The following is a 15710-nucleotide window of genomic DNA, read 5'->3' on the forward strand; positions in this document are numbered from 1 at the left end:
GAACATGCCGGCACGTTTATAGTGTACAGAAGTGCCCCAGGACACCTGGGCAGGTTGGCAGGTCAAGGTGCATTTAGCACTGTTTAGATGAGCTCCATTTAGATTCCAAAACCAGACCAGGCTGTTCATGGTTGTGCTCTAAATTAATTTCCTCTGCTTCCACAGGGTAAATTAGCCCGTATACAGCCACACAGCACTGCAGCTGTACTAACGCAAATCTAGCTTTAACATTCCTGGGTGGCACTGTAGTGCCCAGTGTAGAGATGAGCAGTAAAGCAAGGGAATCACAGCTCTAGCCAGGAGGCTTAGGTCCTAATTCCAGATCTAACCTGTTGAGAAACCTCATACAAGGCTGCCCACTGCTTCCGTGATGTTGGGGGAATGTAATGCTTGTTCTCTAGCACTGTACAAGCTCTTTGGGAACAAGGATACAAAACTTGCATCTATGTGCAAAACAGCAGGAAGAATGAACACATCCTACTGAAAGCTGCTCTGTAGTATATCAAGGTGGCCCTAGAGACCAAAAATATCCGTTTCTTTCACAGCCACACAGCATGGTTGCTAAATACGGCTATCTAGAAAACAATATACTTAAAGCAAAAAACCAGCCAGTAAACATGGTGCAGCCTTCCCACATGGGAAGTAATATTAAGACTGTGGTTAAAAGATGTTCTTAGTGACTCCAAACTGGCATCACTAGGCAGCAGATGACTGTAAATGACAAAGCAAGTTAGCTTCCTCTACACCAGAGAATTCCTCAGTGATAAAGAAGATCTGGGATAATTTTTTTCTCCGTGCCCTAAACCACTTTGTACTTCAGAATGGGCGGTTTTCCAGCCCTGCTGCTCTTGCTGGCACTACCAGGTAAGGCTCAGAGACTTCTTATTTCTCCAGGGAACAGGGTACTTTCTGTGCTGTTGTGTGCACTGCACACTCTTATTTGCACTTTTTATTCAGGCCATCTATGGCCAGACACAGAATAAGACTGCCAGATGTCAATGAGGGACTACAAGGGGAGGACATATTCAGCCTGAAATGTGCTTATTTTAATTATACAAGCTTTTGGCTTCTCATTTTTCTTTACAGTAGTTTGTTAGTTTGTCCAGAAATTAATTTTATGAGGGATACTTGGCAACCTCTGACCTTCTTAGACCTTTCTCTCCCACCACTGAAGCATTCTTAGTCTGAAATCACCTAGCATATGGGGAGGGGAATCTGTGTTGCTTTCTCCAGATACGTGATGGATGAGGTATTGTGAGCAATGTCAGACAGGCTAGCTGCTGTTTGCTTTCTTACTGCCAATAAATACTGAGTCCACAGAGAGGAACAATCTGAATAACAATGGAAAAAGGGTAGTGGCTCCCTTTTTCTAGGCTAGGCATGGATGTTTATTTATGCAAACCTGCAGAGTTAAATAACTCTTCTCACAGTCCCAGCGGTATTAGTGGTATAACGTAAGAAAAAGTGGCACACTAAGCTGAGATTAGTTCTAGCATCAATTTTCGTTTTTTTTTGAAAGGATCATGCATGCCAGGAGAGGACACACACGTGTTTCTGCATGTAGAGGGAGACTCCTTCAGAGCTAACTGTTCATATGATGTGCACAAGCATTTACGTGAGTAGAAATTCTGGTGCAAGGAGCTATCAGAAAGATATTGTCCAGTCTTACCCTTGAGTTTCCCTTCAGAAGAAGGGATTAATCCTAACCGTGCACGGCACCGTTCAGCTGAAAGACTTTGGAGGCGGCTGGTTTTCTGTTATCATGGCAGCACTTCGAAGAGCGGATTCTGGCACATACCAGTGTGGAGTCTGGGTAGATCTGAAGCAAATTTTGCTGCAAAGAATACAGATGATGGTTTCACCTAAGGGTGAGCTATGAGGTCAACAGAGCACCGGGTGGGAGACAACCAAAATAAATCAAGAATGATGCGTCATTTCCAGTTTTTTTTCCATAGCAAAGTATGGTGTATCTAGTCACAGAGATTCCACTAGAGATTATCAAGGGCAATAAGAAACCATAATATATATCTGCATGTATCTAGAGGCAGAAATGGCCAAGAAATTATTTTTTCCATATGAAATCAAAAAGCATCAAAGGGAAAGAAATCATTATTTAAAAAATTACCATCAAAAAAAATAACAAAATTTTGTGGGATTATACTCATCAGAAACAAATGGGTTTAGGTTTGGGACAGACAAGTTGATGAAAACTAAAAAAAAAATACTTTTTTTTTTTTTGTACAAAATCTTCCATTTTGTTAAAAGCATTTCCCAGACACAGAGCCCTTTCACATAGAAAGGCTTTGATAACTCAAGTAGCTGACTTGAGAGATGGAGCAACACCCTCCTAAACTGAACACAGCGCAGAGGTAGCTCCATGTCACAGCAGCTGGGGAATTTGACAGCAATGACAGCCCTGGAACTTGATACCAGGGCCGGTAACTTCCACGTCTTCTGCCAGTTCTCTTTGTGCTGGTGTTTGCTCTGCTCCTTTGTTGGGTGAGATGTGTGCTGTTGTGGGGATTGCATTTTCCTGTCTTTTGCCCCTCTGACGAATCACCACTCTGTTGTCTTTAGAACCTGTAACAATATTTGCAAAAAAAGGGAAATCCCTGTTCCTTCATTGCTCCTATTCTGTGACAGCCAACGTTGGGAAGCTTCAGCATTTTATGTGGTGCAAAATGGTGTCCCGAGCTAGATGTCAACCTATTATCAGAGCTAACGCTGATCAAAGTATCATTAAAGTAGGAAGGACTGAAATGATGAATGACTTCACAAGGAAAATGATTAGAGTGTGGCTGAAAAATCTCCAGCTTAATGACTCAGGCGAATACCATCTTGAGAGCCATTTCCAGGGGAGAAACAAACTACTGAAGAGGATCATGCTGAAAGTTTTGGGTGAGTTAATCAAAGAATTAATGATGATCTTCTAAAAGTCAGCAGTTTCTTAGTACTTGACAAGAAAGACTCCAGGTCAACGTTAAAGAGCTCTCTTCTGAGCCTTGAAATTTCCTGAGACACAGATAATTCCTGAATTTCCTTTCTTACACAGATTTTTTGATACATACTAATGGTAGAAATTGCAGCCAGTTCTTGGGAGGGAGGCAGTCTGGTTTGGCTTCATTGACTAATGAAATTTAACATTCACATCAGCGGATGAAACAGACTCCAAGAGATCTGAACATTTACCTGAATTTCCACCTGAGTTCACCTTTTTATAACTGTTCATTAATAAACTTTTCTATTTGCTTTCAAACTTTACTTCTTCTGCTTTTAGCTGGTGCAGAAAGCAGCAAAACAGAAGATGCTTGGTGGAAGCTATTTGATTTTTCTGACAACTGAAAAATGTGGAGGGAAAGGGGAAATCACAAGATTTCTTTTTTAAGAAAAAGATCACAAGATATTTTTTTTCTAAAATGCTTCCTTTCTAACAGCATTCAATTGCAACTCAATTTTTACATCAGTTTCTAAAATTGTATGAATTTTCATGGCTTACCTTCTACAAAACTTAACCCCGACAGTAGCTTTCCTTTGATTTGTCACAGAACCCAAACTTATAAGGGAAGCAGAAACCACCAGTCTTTTGCCCCTCCGCACGTGATATAATCATCAAATAAGTAGGTTTTCCAAGGCATGATGAAATTCAGTAGGAAATATTTTGCAAGAATGAAAAAAAAAAAACAAACAACAAAAAAAAACACAGAGGACTATAATCCAAAGGGAAGTAAACTGGACTCACAGGATGTCTGTTCCTGTCCAGCTAGCTACTAGCTGTCTGGCTGGGCCTACACCTGATGTTTTCATTTAGATTCATTGATAATAGGTACTATTGAACAACCTAAACAAAACTCCCAGATCCTTCTTGAGAAACTGGATGATCCCATTCCAGTGACTCTGCTGCATTAATAAACCTTCTTCTGCGGGTAAATAGCACAGGAGGAATATTCTTGTGCACAATGTCATGGGTAACAAACAAGCAATAACTCCAGAGCATCCTATCAACCTGCAAAGCAGGATTTTTAAGCATGAGAGAAAGTCACCAAGGATGGATCAATGTGGGAAAATCACCTGCTCTTGTGGTTTTTTTTCAAGGGGAAAACTGGAAACTGGATGCCAGCCCCACAGATGCCAGCAAAAAGGACCAGAGGTAAAAGCAAAGATTCCCAGGCTCTAATCGTGGCATTCTGGATGCAGTGCAGGATTTGAGGGGTGCTGTCACAAACAGCTGAAACTTTCACATGCACACATACACGTAGGCTTCCGTTTCTCTGCCATGGGGTTTGGACCAACCTCCCCAAGTCCCATAAAAAGCTGCAGAAGTCTCCTATTGGTTTCAGGAGCACCAGGAGAGGTCTCTTGAAGATGCCCGATTTAACTGCATCCTTCCTTTCTACACGGTTAAAAGGGACAACCATATGGCCTGTGCAATGCTACAATGATTCTGCCTCTGGTACAAGCAGACCAGCCTAAGACCAACCCCATCTAAACCACACGGCATGTTAGATGAGAGTTATTACCAGACCTGATCAAAAGAGACCCTCATAATGGTCCTGATCAAAGACAGATCATGAGAAGGGCAACTGCATCCTTATGAGGGATGCCTTTGAGCTCTAGTAGCACGGCAGCTGATTGCAGGAAGAGATTTCAAGCTTCTGAATATGCCCCAGGCTTGCCAAGTGCCAAAGAAAATACAGCTGAGATGGATCCTTTGTGTCTGTACACCAGTACTGACCACCCAGAACCAAACTTGTTTAGAGACAGCACGCTGAATTTTTATCCTGGAACCATACTCCATTTTCCAACACACAAAATCCCCTTCCAAATTAGCCTAATCACCTCTCATGCTGTAAATAGTAATGGAGATACCATGCTTTTCCTTGCAGGACTCGTTATACTGTCATGGTGCTGAGTTCCTTCCTGGCTACAACTGCCCTTATTGCTACTGTTACCCTCCTTGTCACCAGCTACATCAGAAGGAAAAGGGCAGGTAAAGCTCTCTAATCCTCTTCTCTATTTTTTCCTGCCCCTAGGACCTGGTTTCACACTACCCTGAATGCCAGTAAGGTTTATTTGTAGTATCATTGCAAAGGGAGGAAACAAGACCAAGCTGAGAGAAATGCAACATGTGAGCTAAATGTCAGGGACGGAAGAGTGGGGGCAATCATTTTTAAGATGAAAAGGTAAAGGCGTGGTTCTGCACTCAAAGGAGATTCTGTTATTTGCGGCAGGAAAAGGGATGGACTTTAGCAGACATCCTGATTTCAGAAAAGGAGTGCTGCAGGTAAGAGAGCATCAGAAATCCCTCATTCCTGGTGCTTTGTTTGATCTCTGTCACGCAGAGATGCTGGCTCTGTGCTTACCACTCAAGGCGATTACAAAGCACACGATACCACACATCCTACAGCGAACACGTAGCATCCGCTCAAGCTAGCAGACTGCAGCCAGCAGTCTGTGTTTGTGATTGCCCACATGTGGCTGCAGAGCAGACACAACCTGACTCGGTTATTTGGCTAAGTCATAACCCCTCTGCATGTTTTTATTTACAACACTCAGAAAAAAAAAAAAAAGCAATATATAATTTTGAAAGTTCGCTGGCCTTGAACCTTTAGTAAGGTCAACAAAGTTTCTCATCAAAGGAAAAATCTGCTAGCCGCAACCCCCCTAAATATTCTGTGTGTTAACTGTTGCTGCGCCTTTCTACCCAGTCCCTTAAGACTTAGGAAGCAGAGTTTGGTGTAAAAGAAGTTTCCCAAACTTCTCTGAGCACGCTTTCTTTTTTCTCCAGCATCCTCTCCCCTCTTCCCCAGCTTCATGATATGAGGCGAAAATATCTGTAATTTCAAGTGAGCTGAGACTAATATTCATAACCAAAAAATGGTGAATTCCTTTTCAACTTCTCACTCTTCACGCCTTTTCAGAAGGATGGAAGAAAAAAAGCAAGTAGAACTTCAGATGGGGATAAGAATGACTGCACAACATATGCTGTCTTAAGGCACCAACCTCCACCAAAGCCTGAAGATGTTACATATGTCAATGTACAGCCTTCACCAAAAGTTCTCTTCCACCTTGAAGAACCACCAGGGAACTCAGTTTTCTCAGGGCCTGTAGAATATGCTACTGTTTTCTTCAGAGCCACAGCTCCACATTCCGGAATTGAAAAAGAGAAAAACAGGTTCACCTAAACGAAGCAGCACAAAGCCTTGGGTTTATTCATAGAATTTTGCTGAACTGGGCTTAGAAACAATCCATTTGTAACCAGCTGCTGAAGCTGGGTACACACAGGATTGCCCGGATGAAAGCTGCTGAAAGGATGAGACACATGGATGCACAAACCCTCCCTGAAAAAATAACCACAATTTTCCAATAGTGCAGCATCACAATTCAGCTATTAGTAAGTAAACGTAGTGGAAGGCTGTAGTATATTTGCTTTCTCTAAATTACTCTATTTTTAAACAATGAACGACTCTAAACCCAAATACAGGAAACAGATTCTCTGTCGTGGCAACAGATCCAGTGCCACATCCAGCAATGGGCTTTGAGATACGGGAGCATGACACTTCCTTCTAGAGTTTTAACTTCAACAACACATATAAATAGTTGCATATAAAATGTTAATTATTGCCCATGCTTATTAGGTCCAAATCAGCGAAGTGGTAAAGCATCTGCTGAATTTTAGCAGGTAAAATTGTTTCATGTATTTCAGAGAGTCAAGGAAACATGTTTAGTTTTGTTGAAAAATTTGTCTACATTATATGTCTTCAGTTTGAACACACAAGTGCAGATTTTAGACTGTATGTATAACTTTGGATTTCCTCCCTTCCGTGCTTGTTTATTAATGCTACACTCATGCTACAGTATAAATCTGTCTTGACTGTACTACATATTACACACATTTTGATCAAATTCCTGAATCCTGCTATCATAGTGATATGTACAAACATCCACTAAGGATTATGGATAAATCCCAAAACTCAGCTAAAATTCTCATCTTAATCCTGTGAGTTGGGCCCAAAGCTGCTGAATAAGACACAAAAATGGCTTTAATTTGTTGATATTAAGGTTGGAAGAAGCACCAGCTTAGGTACTGTGTGGCATGGAAAAAAAGGAATGTGGAAAGGCAGAGATGTCCACGAATCATATCATGTAAATGTAAACTTCATCTTGCCTGTGGGTTCTGGTCCAGTTCTGAGGACAGAGAGATGGAGCGAGGAGAGGGGAGAGAAGAAGGAACTTCTGTTGCCTGGTCTGATTTGGCTACAGGACATCAGGCACTTTACAACTGTATCTGAGATTATTTTGTCTCTCTATTGCAAATTATCTAAAAAATAAAACTAAAATAACATAAAATAATAGCTAACAAAATCATTTTTTCCCTTCCTAAACAGGCTTACATGATTGCATCCTTCACTTCCTGTACTGACTTCCTGTTTTCTCTTCTTGCTTCTTTTTTTTTCTTTCTTTCTCACCACTGCCTTCACTAACTGCCTCAAGACTTACTGACTGACGCCCTTACGTTTTGGGGCATTTCTGAGACAGCAAAAGCATTTGTGTGGGGACCATACCATTAAGGTCTGAATTACACACACCAGGAAAGACAATTAATATAATAAGCTTCAATATACAAACTCTATTCCTTATTTAACCTCTTTGATTCTTTGAATGCAATTAAACTATTTATGCATAAATTCTTCACCTAGGCAATGACACACACAATAAAGGCCCTGAAGGCCTCAGATCTTTAAAGAATAGAAGTTAAACAACTAAGTCATGATAGCAAGGCTTATTGGTACACACTTCTGGTCTACAAAGCTGTAGATAACCTGATATCATATGGTGAAATCGAGGGTGTTTCTAGGTATAGTTTATCTCTACAGATTGCACCAGTCCTCTGTCACAAAACACAAATACGTAACTGGCTGTTTTAAAAAAAAGACACAAGAAATATTCTCAAATCTTTCCAAATTTGTAACATCTTACAGGTATTTTCCCTCTGTGTAAATGAAGGAGACTTGCTAGTCATTTGACCTGCCTACAACAAAGGCAGCATTGTTGGAACAACTAATTTGCATTGGCACATTTGGTACTTAGCATCAGCAGCACACTTATCCACTTCTGCTATAGCCAGCTGTTGAATTCAGGAGCATTCTAAGTTGTGTACAAGCAGCCTCTGGACATCTGGGACATTACAAACCTGAACGTGTCTTCAGATAAGCCTGACAGAAACATCTACTCAGTGACCCTGCTCTGTATTAGCTGCTGAATAGCGATGTAGAGTTGCACGTGGCTAATGTCTCACATATCCTCCCAGCTTATCTTTCATTTGACGGTAGCAGGAAATAAATTTGCAACATTCTAGGAACTGGGCATATGAGATAGGTAGGGCACAGTGGACAGGATGTAAGAGGACAGGAGATTTTTTTCTAAGACTGAGGCTATCTGTCAATACTTTCCACTCCAGTGCCTCCAGACATCTCCTCTGTCCTTTTCCAGGAGGTGTAGTTAAAACTCATCCCAAATCTAAACATTCTCTGCAGCCTACCCTGAAATATTTGTTTCTTCTTTGTCCACTTTGTCCACTAAGAGGACTGTTTTCATCTCGAATAGGTAGTAGAAGTATATCCATATGACTAATGGCTAGGCAGCTTCATCTGCTCACTACAAAGGGCTCTTGCCCTAAGCGGACTATAAGAACAGAGCAATCATATAATCAATTATACTCTAGAGATTCTGCTACAGTCATCATAGTACGATGCCATCTAAATGCCTTCCAGCAGCAGTTTTGCAAATTGGGTAAAATTTGCCATATGCATGAGAAACCACAAAGATTTGAGCAAACGACATGAAAAGCATAATGTTTTATTAGCTACTATGTAAATCATCCAGTTCTGCTCCATGTCCTGAAAGACCCACAAAAAAAAAAAAAGGAAAAAAAAAAACAAACAAGGAAAGCAAACTAAATTTTGGATTATATTGCTTGAGAGCAAAACTATAGAGATCAAGGAGTCTCCTGCTAGACAAAATTAAGTTGGCTCCTTCATAGCTTTCCTTTTCCTCTGGAAATCACGTAAACATGAGAACACTTTTGGAACATGTTTGTCTCTACCTCCTCAAAATAGAAAGAATCAGCAATGTGTTCTTGCATGAGAAACCTAAAGAACAGAGAAAATCCAACACTTATCAACCGTATCCACTTCACGTTAGTCATACAAAGTTTTATTTATTCTATTCACTCTAGAATACCTGTTAGATTGTTCTCTACTTCATGCCTTACTTCTCTCCCATCCCCAGCAACTGCAAAATATAGAATAGAAGAAAGGAAAGATAAGGAACAAAAAACAGGATCCTGGCAACCATGATTAGCCCAAGATTAGCAGATATAGGAACTTCTCCCCATGCTGTTTCACAGCATAGAAACTTCACCCACAGTTGATTCACATGGAAAACACTGTTAAGGCATCCAGCACAGGAGAAAGAAACACAACAGTGCTTGGGGCAAAACTTGCCCCTTTTGTTCTGCTCATTGCCAGCTGGTGATGCTCACATGTGCTCTCAACCTCTTCTAGCAGAGAGCTGCTTCTGCACCAGCGAGGGTAGAACCAGGCTCCAGGAACCACAGGAGTGCTTACAGTTCTTTCAAGCATATCTATGAATATCTATCATGTCTACCATATCTGTCTATGAATACCAGTGAAGTTTGGTGTATCTCTTCTAAAACAGAGTACATCCCCAAAACACAGGAAATGGAATAGGCTGAACATGTTTATTTATTTATTTATATGGCTGTTATCCCAAAGACCTTTGCAAACTCTAAACATGCACAAGAGCTATGATAACATACAACTACTTGCTGATACCACACAAAAAGATTGCCTGACAGTGCAGGACCTCAGGCTTGATAAAAGTATTTACTTTATCACTGTTAACATTGAAGTTCCAATACCGTTGAGAGAGCCTGAGCAGCACACGTGGAAGGAAAAGCAAGTATGTCTGAGAGGTATTAGTAGGCAGACATGGAAGCTGAGTATTTCTTAAACCTTCGAAAGCCTGCTCAATCCTCTTATGAGGAAAACTTCCTTTTGCACCAAAACAAAAAAGCTCTTTTTAATGGTCTCCATTCAATTGTATTTGGCAAAAAAAAAAAAAAAAAAAAAAAAAAAAAGATAATGGCATGATACTAGAGTTTGGGGACAAGAATAAACCACCTTTCTGGACAATAACCAGGAATATAAAGGAACGAATGTCTGGGAAAGAAGAGCATTTGGGTAACATGAAGTTAGACGGTCATCTCTTACACTTAGGGAACGCTGAACAAATTCCATCACTGCACCTGCAGGACACTCCCTTCTGCATTAACACTGGATTCTTCTGCACAACCTTTCAGGGATAATTATTCAAGGTGTACAATGACTCCTGCGACAAGCATGAAAGAGACTGAAATGTCACCCTGAGCATTATGACAATGGACATGCAGGAACTGGCTAGCTAAGGAAGCAGGACAGTGTGACTTCAGGATATATTTCCCTTTATTTTGTTTGCATCAAAAATTACCGTTCTAATTAGCGTGCACCTTCTTTGCTCACAACCCAGAGATTCACCTAACACTCGAAGCACACACAAAAGGCACGCTGGCCAGGGCAAGGCAGCCTTCCTCCCCTTCTCCAGACCAGCGAGGCCACTCCAGGAGGGTCTCAGCACCTTCCCCAGCCCCAGAGCTGAGGGCTGAGCCTCCCTCCATGCTGCCTGCGGCCCTCCCTCACGCAACCCAGTGCCTCCACGCAGGCCACCCCACAGTCGCCATCTTGAGGCTGCCTCAGCCCGTGAGGGAAAGGCGGGACAAGATGGTGAAGTGCGGGAAGCAGACTCCCCAACCTGTAAACAGACCCCCCAACCTGTAATCAGACTCCACAACATATAAACATACTCCACAACCTGCAAAGTTGTAAAGTAGGTGTGTTTATTCAGCGCTGGGTAGCACACAGGGTCGCCCCACCACAATCGTGCGCACCCGCCACAGTAGTTCATCCTGTATTTATACAGCAGGAGTTACACCGGTAAGGGAACGCCTATACATATTCATAACCTCTCCCCAAAAGGGCGGTTTTATTACAATGAGTTCCGAGAAATCATTTCCATTGTCTCCGCCTTTAAATCCTCCCAATTGCGCACGCTCAGTGCCACCTTGTGGTCGTGGGCCGGGGTGTTCGGGATGAAGGCTGTATGTCTTCCTCACTATGGACTTTTCACTTCAGTCGTAAAACTCGTCTGAACCCGTTCTTGCTTAACAGGGAATGTGCTATCTGCCCGTTTTATCGCTTTTCTTTTCTTGCTAACTAGTGTTCACAATGGCCTGGGCTATAGAAATCCCTTATCTTCCAGAACTATCCTGCCTCAGTCCTGCCCTTGTGATTAGTTTACAATATACATCTGTGTTAACTAAAACTTGCAAAATCAGCATGGGGTGGCCTCTCCAGACCTGCTATAGTTCTACAGTTAACCCTTTAGCATCTATTCCTTACTTCAACCCCCCATTTTCTAAACCGTTAGTAAATTCTTTTACTTGTTTCTGCAAAATACTCTCTTTTTCTAAGGACTTTCTAAAGTATTTTCCTGATTCTATCTTCTGATGAAGTTGATGCTTTTTCCAGGATTCGTAGTCGGTTAGGACATTCTTACTACAAAATATAAAACACTTCGGCAACAGAATAATACAAATAATTGTTTTAGCCAGGTGACATTGGGCAACCATGAGGTTAATTTATCCCACAACTCTTGGAGTTCCTAAGTAGCTCCATCCTGAGATACTTGATGGAGAGCTTTGGTATGTTCCCAAATTTTCTGAATGTTGGTCTCTATTTCCCTAGATACAACGTTCTTCACAAGTGAGACATGTATGTTAGCATCAAAAGTTGCATCAGACATGCTAATTAAAGCTGTAATTACAAAGCAACAAAGTGATGAAACGATCTGATAAAATTACCACAGGAACCCAAATCTCGGTATTATTTCTTGTAACAATGCCTTGGTTACCTCCTTAGCCTTGTTGATTTGGCAAGGGAATGCTTCTGGCCATCCGGAAAAATGGAGGCTTTCTCCACCACCCAAGCAGAGGTGTCACAGAGCAGCACCCACCCAAGGAGAACCCATGGTGGGAGGCCCAGTTCCCTCCATCAGTCGGGGGGATGGGACTAGGTGATCTTTCAAGGTCCCTTCCAATCCCTAACATCCTGTGATTCTGGGATTCTGTCTCTAGCAGCAAACGCTGTGCCTCCACCTACAAGCAGCTGGTTTGAGAGGCAGACTGAGTTCAAAGAAATAAATAGGGTATTTTCTTCAGTACCTGCCCTGGTTTTCAGCATGGTGTCTTCTTTCTTCACTGATCTTGATTGACCCTAGGGACGTGCACGCTTCTTGCATTACGCAGTCTGTCCACCCTCCTGGCATTAAATGGAAGGGTGTTAGAGATCTTGCCACATTGTGCTGGCCAGGTGAATGAGCAAACTTGCTTGGTATTATCAAGCTGCTTTTCAATGTTGGGCCAACACAAAACGAGCAGCCCTTAAAAGTTGCTGATCAGGAACATCATCAGTCATGAAGGCATAGGGAATGAGGGCAGAGCTGTCAGGAAGACTTACAGCATAATGGAAGGGAGGAGATACAGGAGGAGTGGAGGGTAACGGGGGGGATTTGGAGGTCTGGGGGAAGACTGTGGCCCTGGGCCATTTTCTTCCTCTTTCATAGAAACGCAGAATCACTAAGGTTGGAAAAGTCCTCCAAGATCACTTGGTCCAACTGTTCCCCCTACCACCGCTATCACCCACTAAACGATGTCCCTAAGCACCACGTCCAACCTCTCCTTGAGCACCCCCAGGGACAGTGACTCCACCACCTCCCTGGGCAACCCGTCCCAATGCCTGACCACTCTTTCTGAGAAAAAATGTCTCCTCATTTCCAACCTGAACTTCCCCTGTTGCAGCTTGATGCCATTTCCTCTAGTCCTATCTCCGGTTATCTGCGAGAAGAGGCCGACCCCCAGCTCCCCACACCTTCCTTTCAGGTAGTTGCAGAGAGCAGTAAGGTCTCCCCTGAGCCTCCTCTTCTCCAGACTAAACACCCCCAGATCCCTCAGCCGTCAGTTTTTAACCCAGCAAAGAGTGTACCTGTCCAAGCCATGGGCCGCCAGCTTCTCCAGGAGAATACCGTGGGAGACCATGTCAAAGGCCTTGCTGAAGGCTAGGTAGATGTTCTCAACAGCCTTTCCCTCATCCACCAAGCAGGCCACCCAGTCACAGAAAGAGATGAGGTTGGTCAGGCAGGACTTGCCTTTCATGAACCCATGCTGACTGGGCCTGACCCCCCAGTTGTCCTGCAGATGCTGTATGATTGCATTCAAGATGACCTGTTCCATCACCTTTCCTGGCACCAAGGTCAGGCTGACAGGCCTGTGGTCCCCCAGATCCTCCTCGTGACCCTTCTTACAGATGGGTGCCACATTAGCAACTCTCCAGTCATCTGGGACCTCTCCAAATGACTGTGACCGCTGATAGATGATGGAAAGCGGCCCAGCAATCACATCCGCCAGCTCCCTCAACACCCTCGGGTGGATTCCTTCGGGCCCCATAGACTTGTGACAGTCCAGGTGGAGCAGCAGGTCTCTAACTGCTTCCACCTGAACTGTGGGGGGCTTCTTCTGCTCCCCATCCCAGACTTCCAGGTCGGGAGGCTGAGTACCCCAAGGATAACTGGTCTGACTATCAAAGACAGATATAAAGAAGGCATTAAGAGCCTCAGCCTTTTCCCTGTCCTCAGTAGTCATGTTCACCACCGCATCCAGTAAAGGATGGAGATTCTCCTTGCCCCTCCTCTTACTGTTAATAGATTTGTAAAAACATTTTTTTTTGTTTTCTTTTACCGTAGTGGCCAGGTTGAGCTCATGCTTGGCTTTAGCTTTCCTGTTTTTTTCTCTGCATATGCTGGCAACTTCCTTGTTCTCTCCTGAACTTGCCTGTCCCTTCTACCACTGGACATAAACTCTCTTTTTTCTCCTGGAGACTCAGCAAAAGTTCCCTGTTCAGCCACGCCAGTCTTCTTCCCCGACAGCTCATCTTACAGCACGTGGGGACTGCCTCTTCCAGCAGGCTGGAGCCTGCTCCAGCATCCTCAGCTGCCTGTAGCTCTAGAGCTGCTGCTGGATGGTGGGCAGAGCAGTTGGTGCCAGAACGCTGCCTGGTTGCTCTGTACCCATCCCTGCTCTCCCCTTTTGGCTTCCCTGGAGCTAAGTGAGAGGCCGGGCTAAAGACTTGGATACTTCCCAAACAATGCTTTTCTGAGCTGGTCACTGGAAATGGATCTAAGTCCCTTTCTCCATAACAAAATCGAAAGGAAAAGTGCTTTAAGTAGCTTAAGACTGCATTTCATACTGTTCTCTGGCAAGCACACAAGAGAGCACGCACCCTTCTAACCTGCTGTAGTTAACCCATGCTGATGTCTGCAGCATTTGAATGACATCTTTTTTAATTTAGGGATCAGTTTCTGCATATTTTCATTTTATTTTCAGCACCTAAGGAAACACTTTCTATTACATTTTTCTTAGGCAGAAGCAAGCCTTCGAGTCTCTTTTGTGACTTCTAACTCTTTCGAAGACCCATTGCCAAAGCAAGGACCGCTTCCCGTTTTTCTCAGTGAGATGTTGTGTTACACTTCACAACCAAAAGAGGTCAGCATCTTCTCAAAGTAGTAGTGAGCAAGAAGGAAAAGAGGGAGGCAAGTGGTCTTTACCAAAGGGACAATTCTTGATTAGTGCCCTTGATTTCCCCACCCCTCTGTTTCCTTTTTCTGCTGGCAGACTCAATTGAAAAAAAGCACAGAGAAAGATCGCTAACCTTTAACTTCCTGTTGACTGCTTGTAACATTCTCTCTACCCATGAGAGTGAACTTGTGGAGTCAAAGAAGATACTTACAGTGCCAAACCCACTTTTTTTTTCTTTTTTTTTTTTTTTTCTGACAAATTGTTCTTGGTTCTCTCCCTCAAACACACATGGGAGTTGATCAAAACATCACTGATTTTCTTTCAGTGTGGATGGAGTGTTTCGTTGCTGTTCAGTTTTTATCCTCTGTCCAAGTGTTTTTCTGTTGCTTGTATTTGTGCATGACTACACAAATAGTTCTAAAATAATTGCCCTTTGCGTCTCTTGTTTTTGTTAGTCAGGCGTTCAACGGCTCTGAAAGTGAAAGCTGTCTGGCAGACAGCCTGCTTATTTTTTCGTGTTTATATAAAATCTCTCACTCTGGCATTCAGTGGCAACTCAATGCCACTGCAAAAGCTGTATTAAACGATAGTTTTGATAACCATCTATGTGTGGTACATATGACCGGCAGCTGCTGAGCGATATGGCAGCTTGGCTCTACAGTCCCACAGAGGAGGATGAAGCTCTGCTTTTTACCACAGCTCTTGCTGGGGAGAAGCAAGTTTCCTTCCCTGTTCATCCACTTCTCCTCCAAGGGAAGGTTCCTTCCATGTCCGGGAAGGAACCAGGTGCATCTGCAGCTGGCCCCTGCTTTCTGTGCTGCCGTGCTTGTTCCCTGGGCGAATGTGTTAGAAAAGGAGGGAGGGAGAACTGCAGTTTAGCTTTATCTGCTACAGGCATCACATTTCAGAAACAGCACTGAAAAAAACAGTGAGGTTTTAAAAGAAGTTGGCATCAAAACCAGGA

The 15710-nt window shown here is 43.1% G+C and overlaps 1 protein-coding gene across 4 annotated transcripts; it reads left to right on the forward strand.

The window, feature by feature from the left end:
- The first annotated feature begins 53 nt into the window (after positions 1–53).
- Positions 54–7575, forward strand: LOC308183459 (uncharacterized protein). Of its 4 annotated transcripts, none has more exons than XM_080569560.1 (7): positions 54–864; positions 1520–1615; positions 2578–2898; positions 4093–4147; positions 4884–4987; positions 5229–5281; positions 5919–7575. In XM_080569560.1, the coding sequence occupies exons 1-7, from the start codon at positions 822–824 to the stop codon at positions 6180–6182; spliced, it is 936 nt and encodes a 311-aa protein (XP_080425686.1). In that variant the 5' UTR covers positions 54–821; the 3' UTR covers positions 6183–7575. The 4 variants fall into 4 exon arrangements, with proteins under 4 accessions (XP_080425686.1, XP_080425687.1, XP_080425689.1 ...); XM_080569561.1 differs by having other exon boundaries at positions 2749–2898; XM_080569563.1 differs by lacking the exon at positions 5229–5281 and having other exon boundaries at positions 5919–6091.
- Positions 7576–15710: the final 8135 nt, after the last annotated feature.

The sequence above is a fragment of the Anser brachyrhynchus genome, assembly GCF_964034855.1.
Source record: "Anser brachyrhynchus genome assembly, chromosome: 27".
NCBI classification, from domain to species: domain Eukaryota; kingdom Metazoa; phylum Chordata; class Aves; order Anseriformes; family Anatidae; genus Anser; species Anser brachyrhynchus.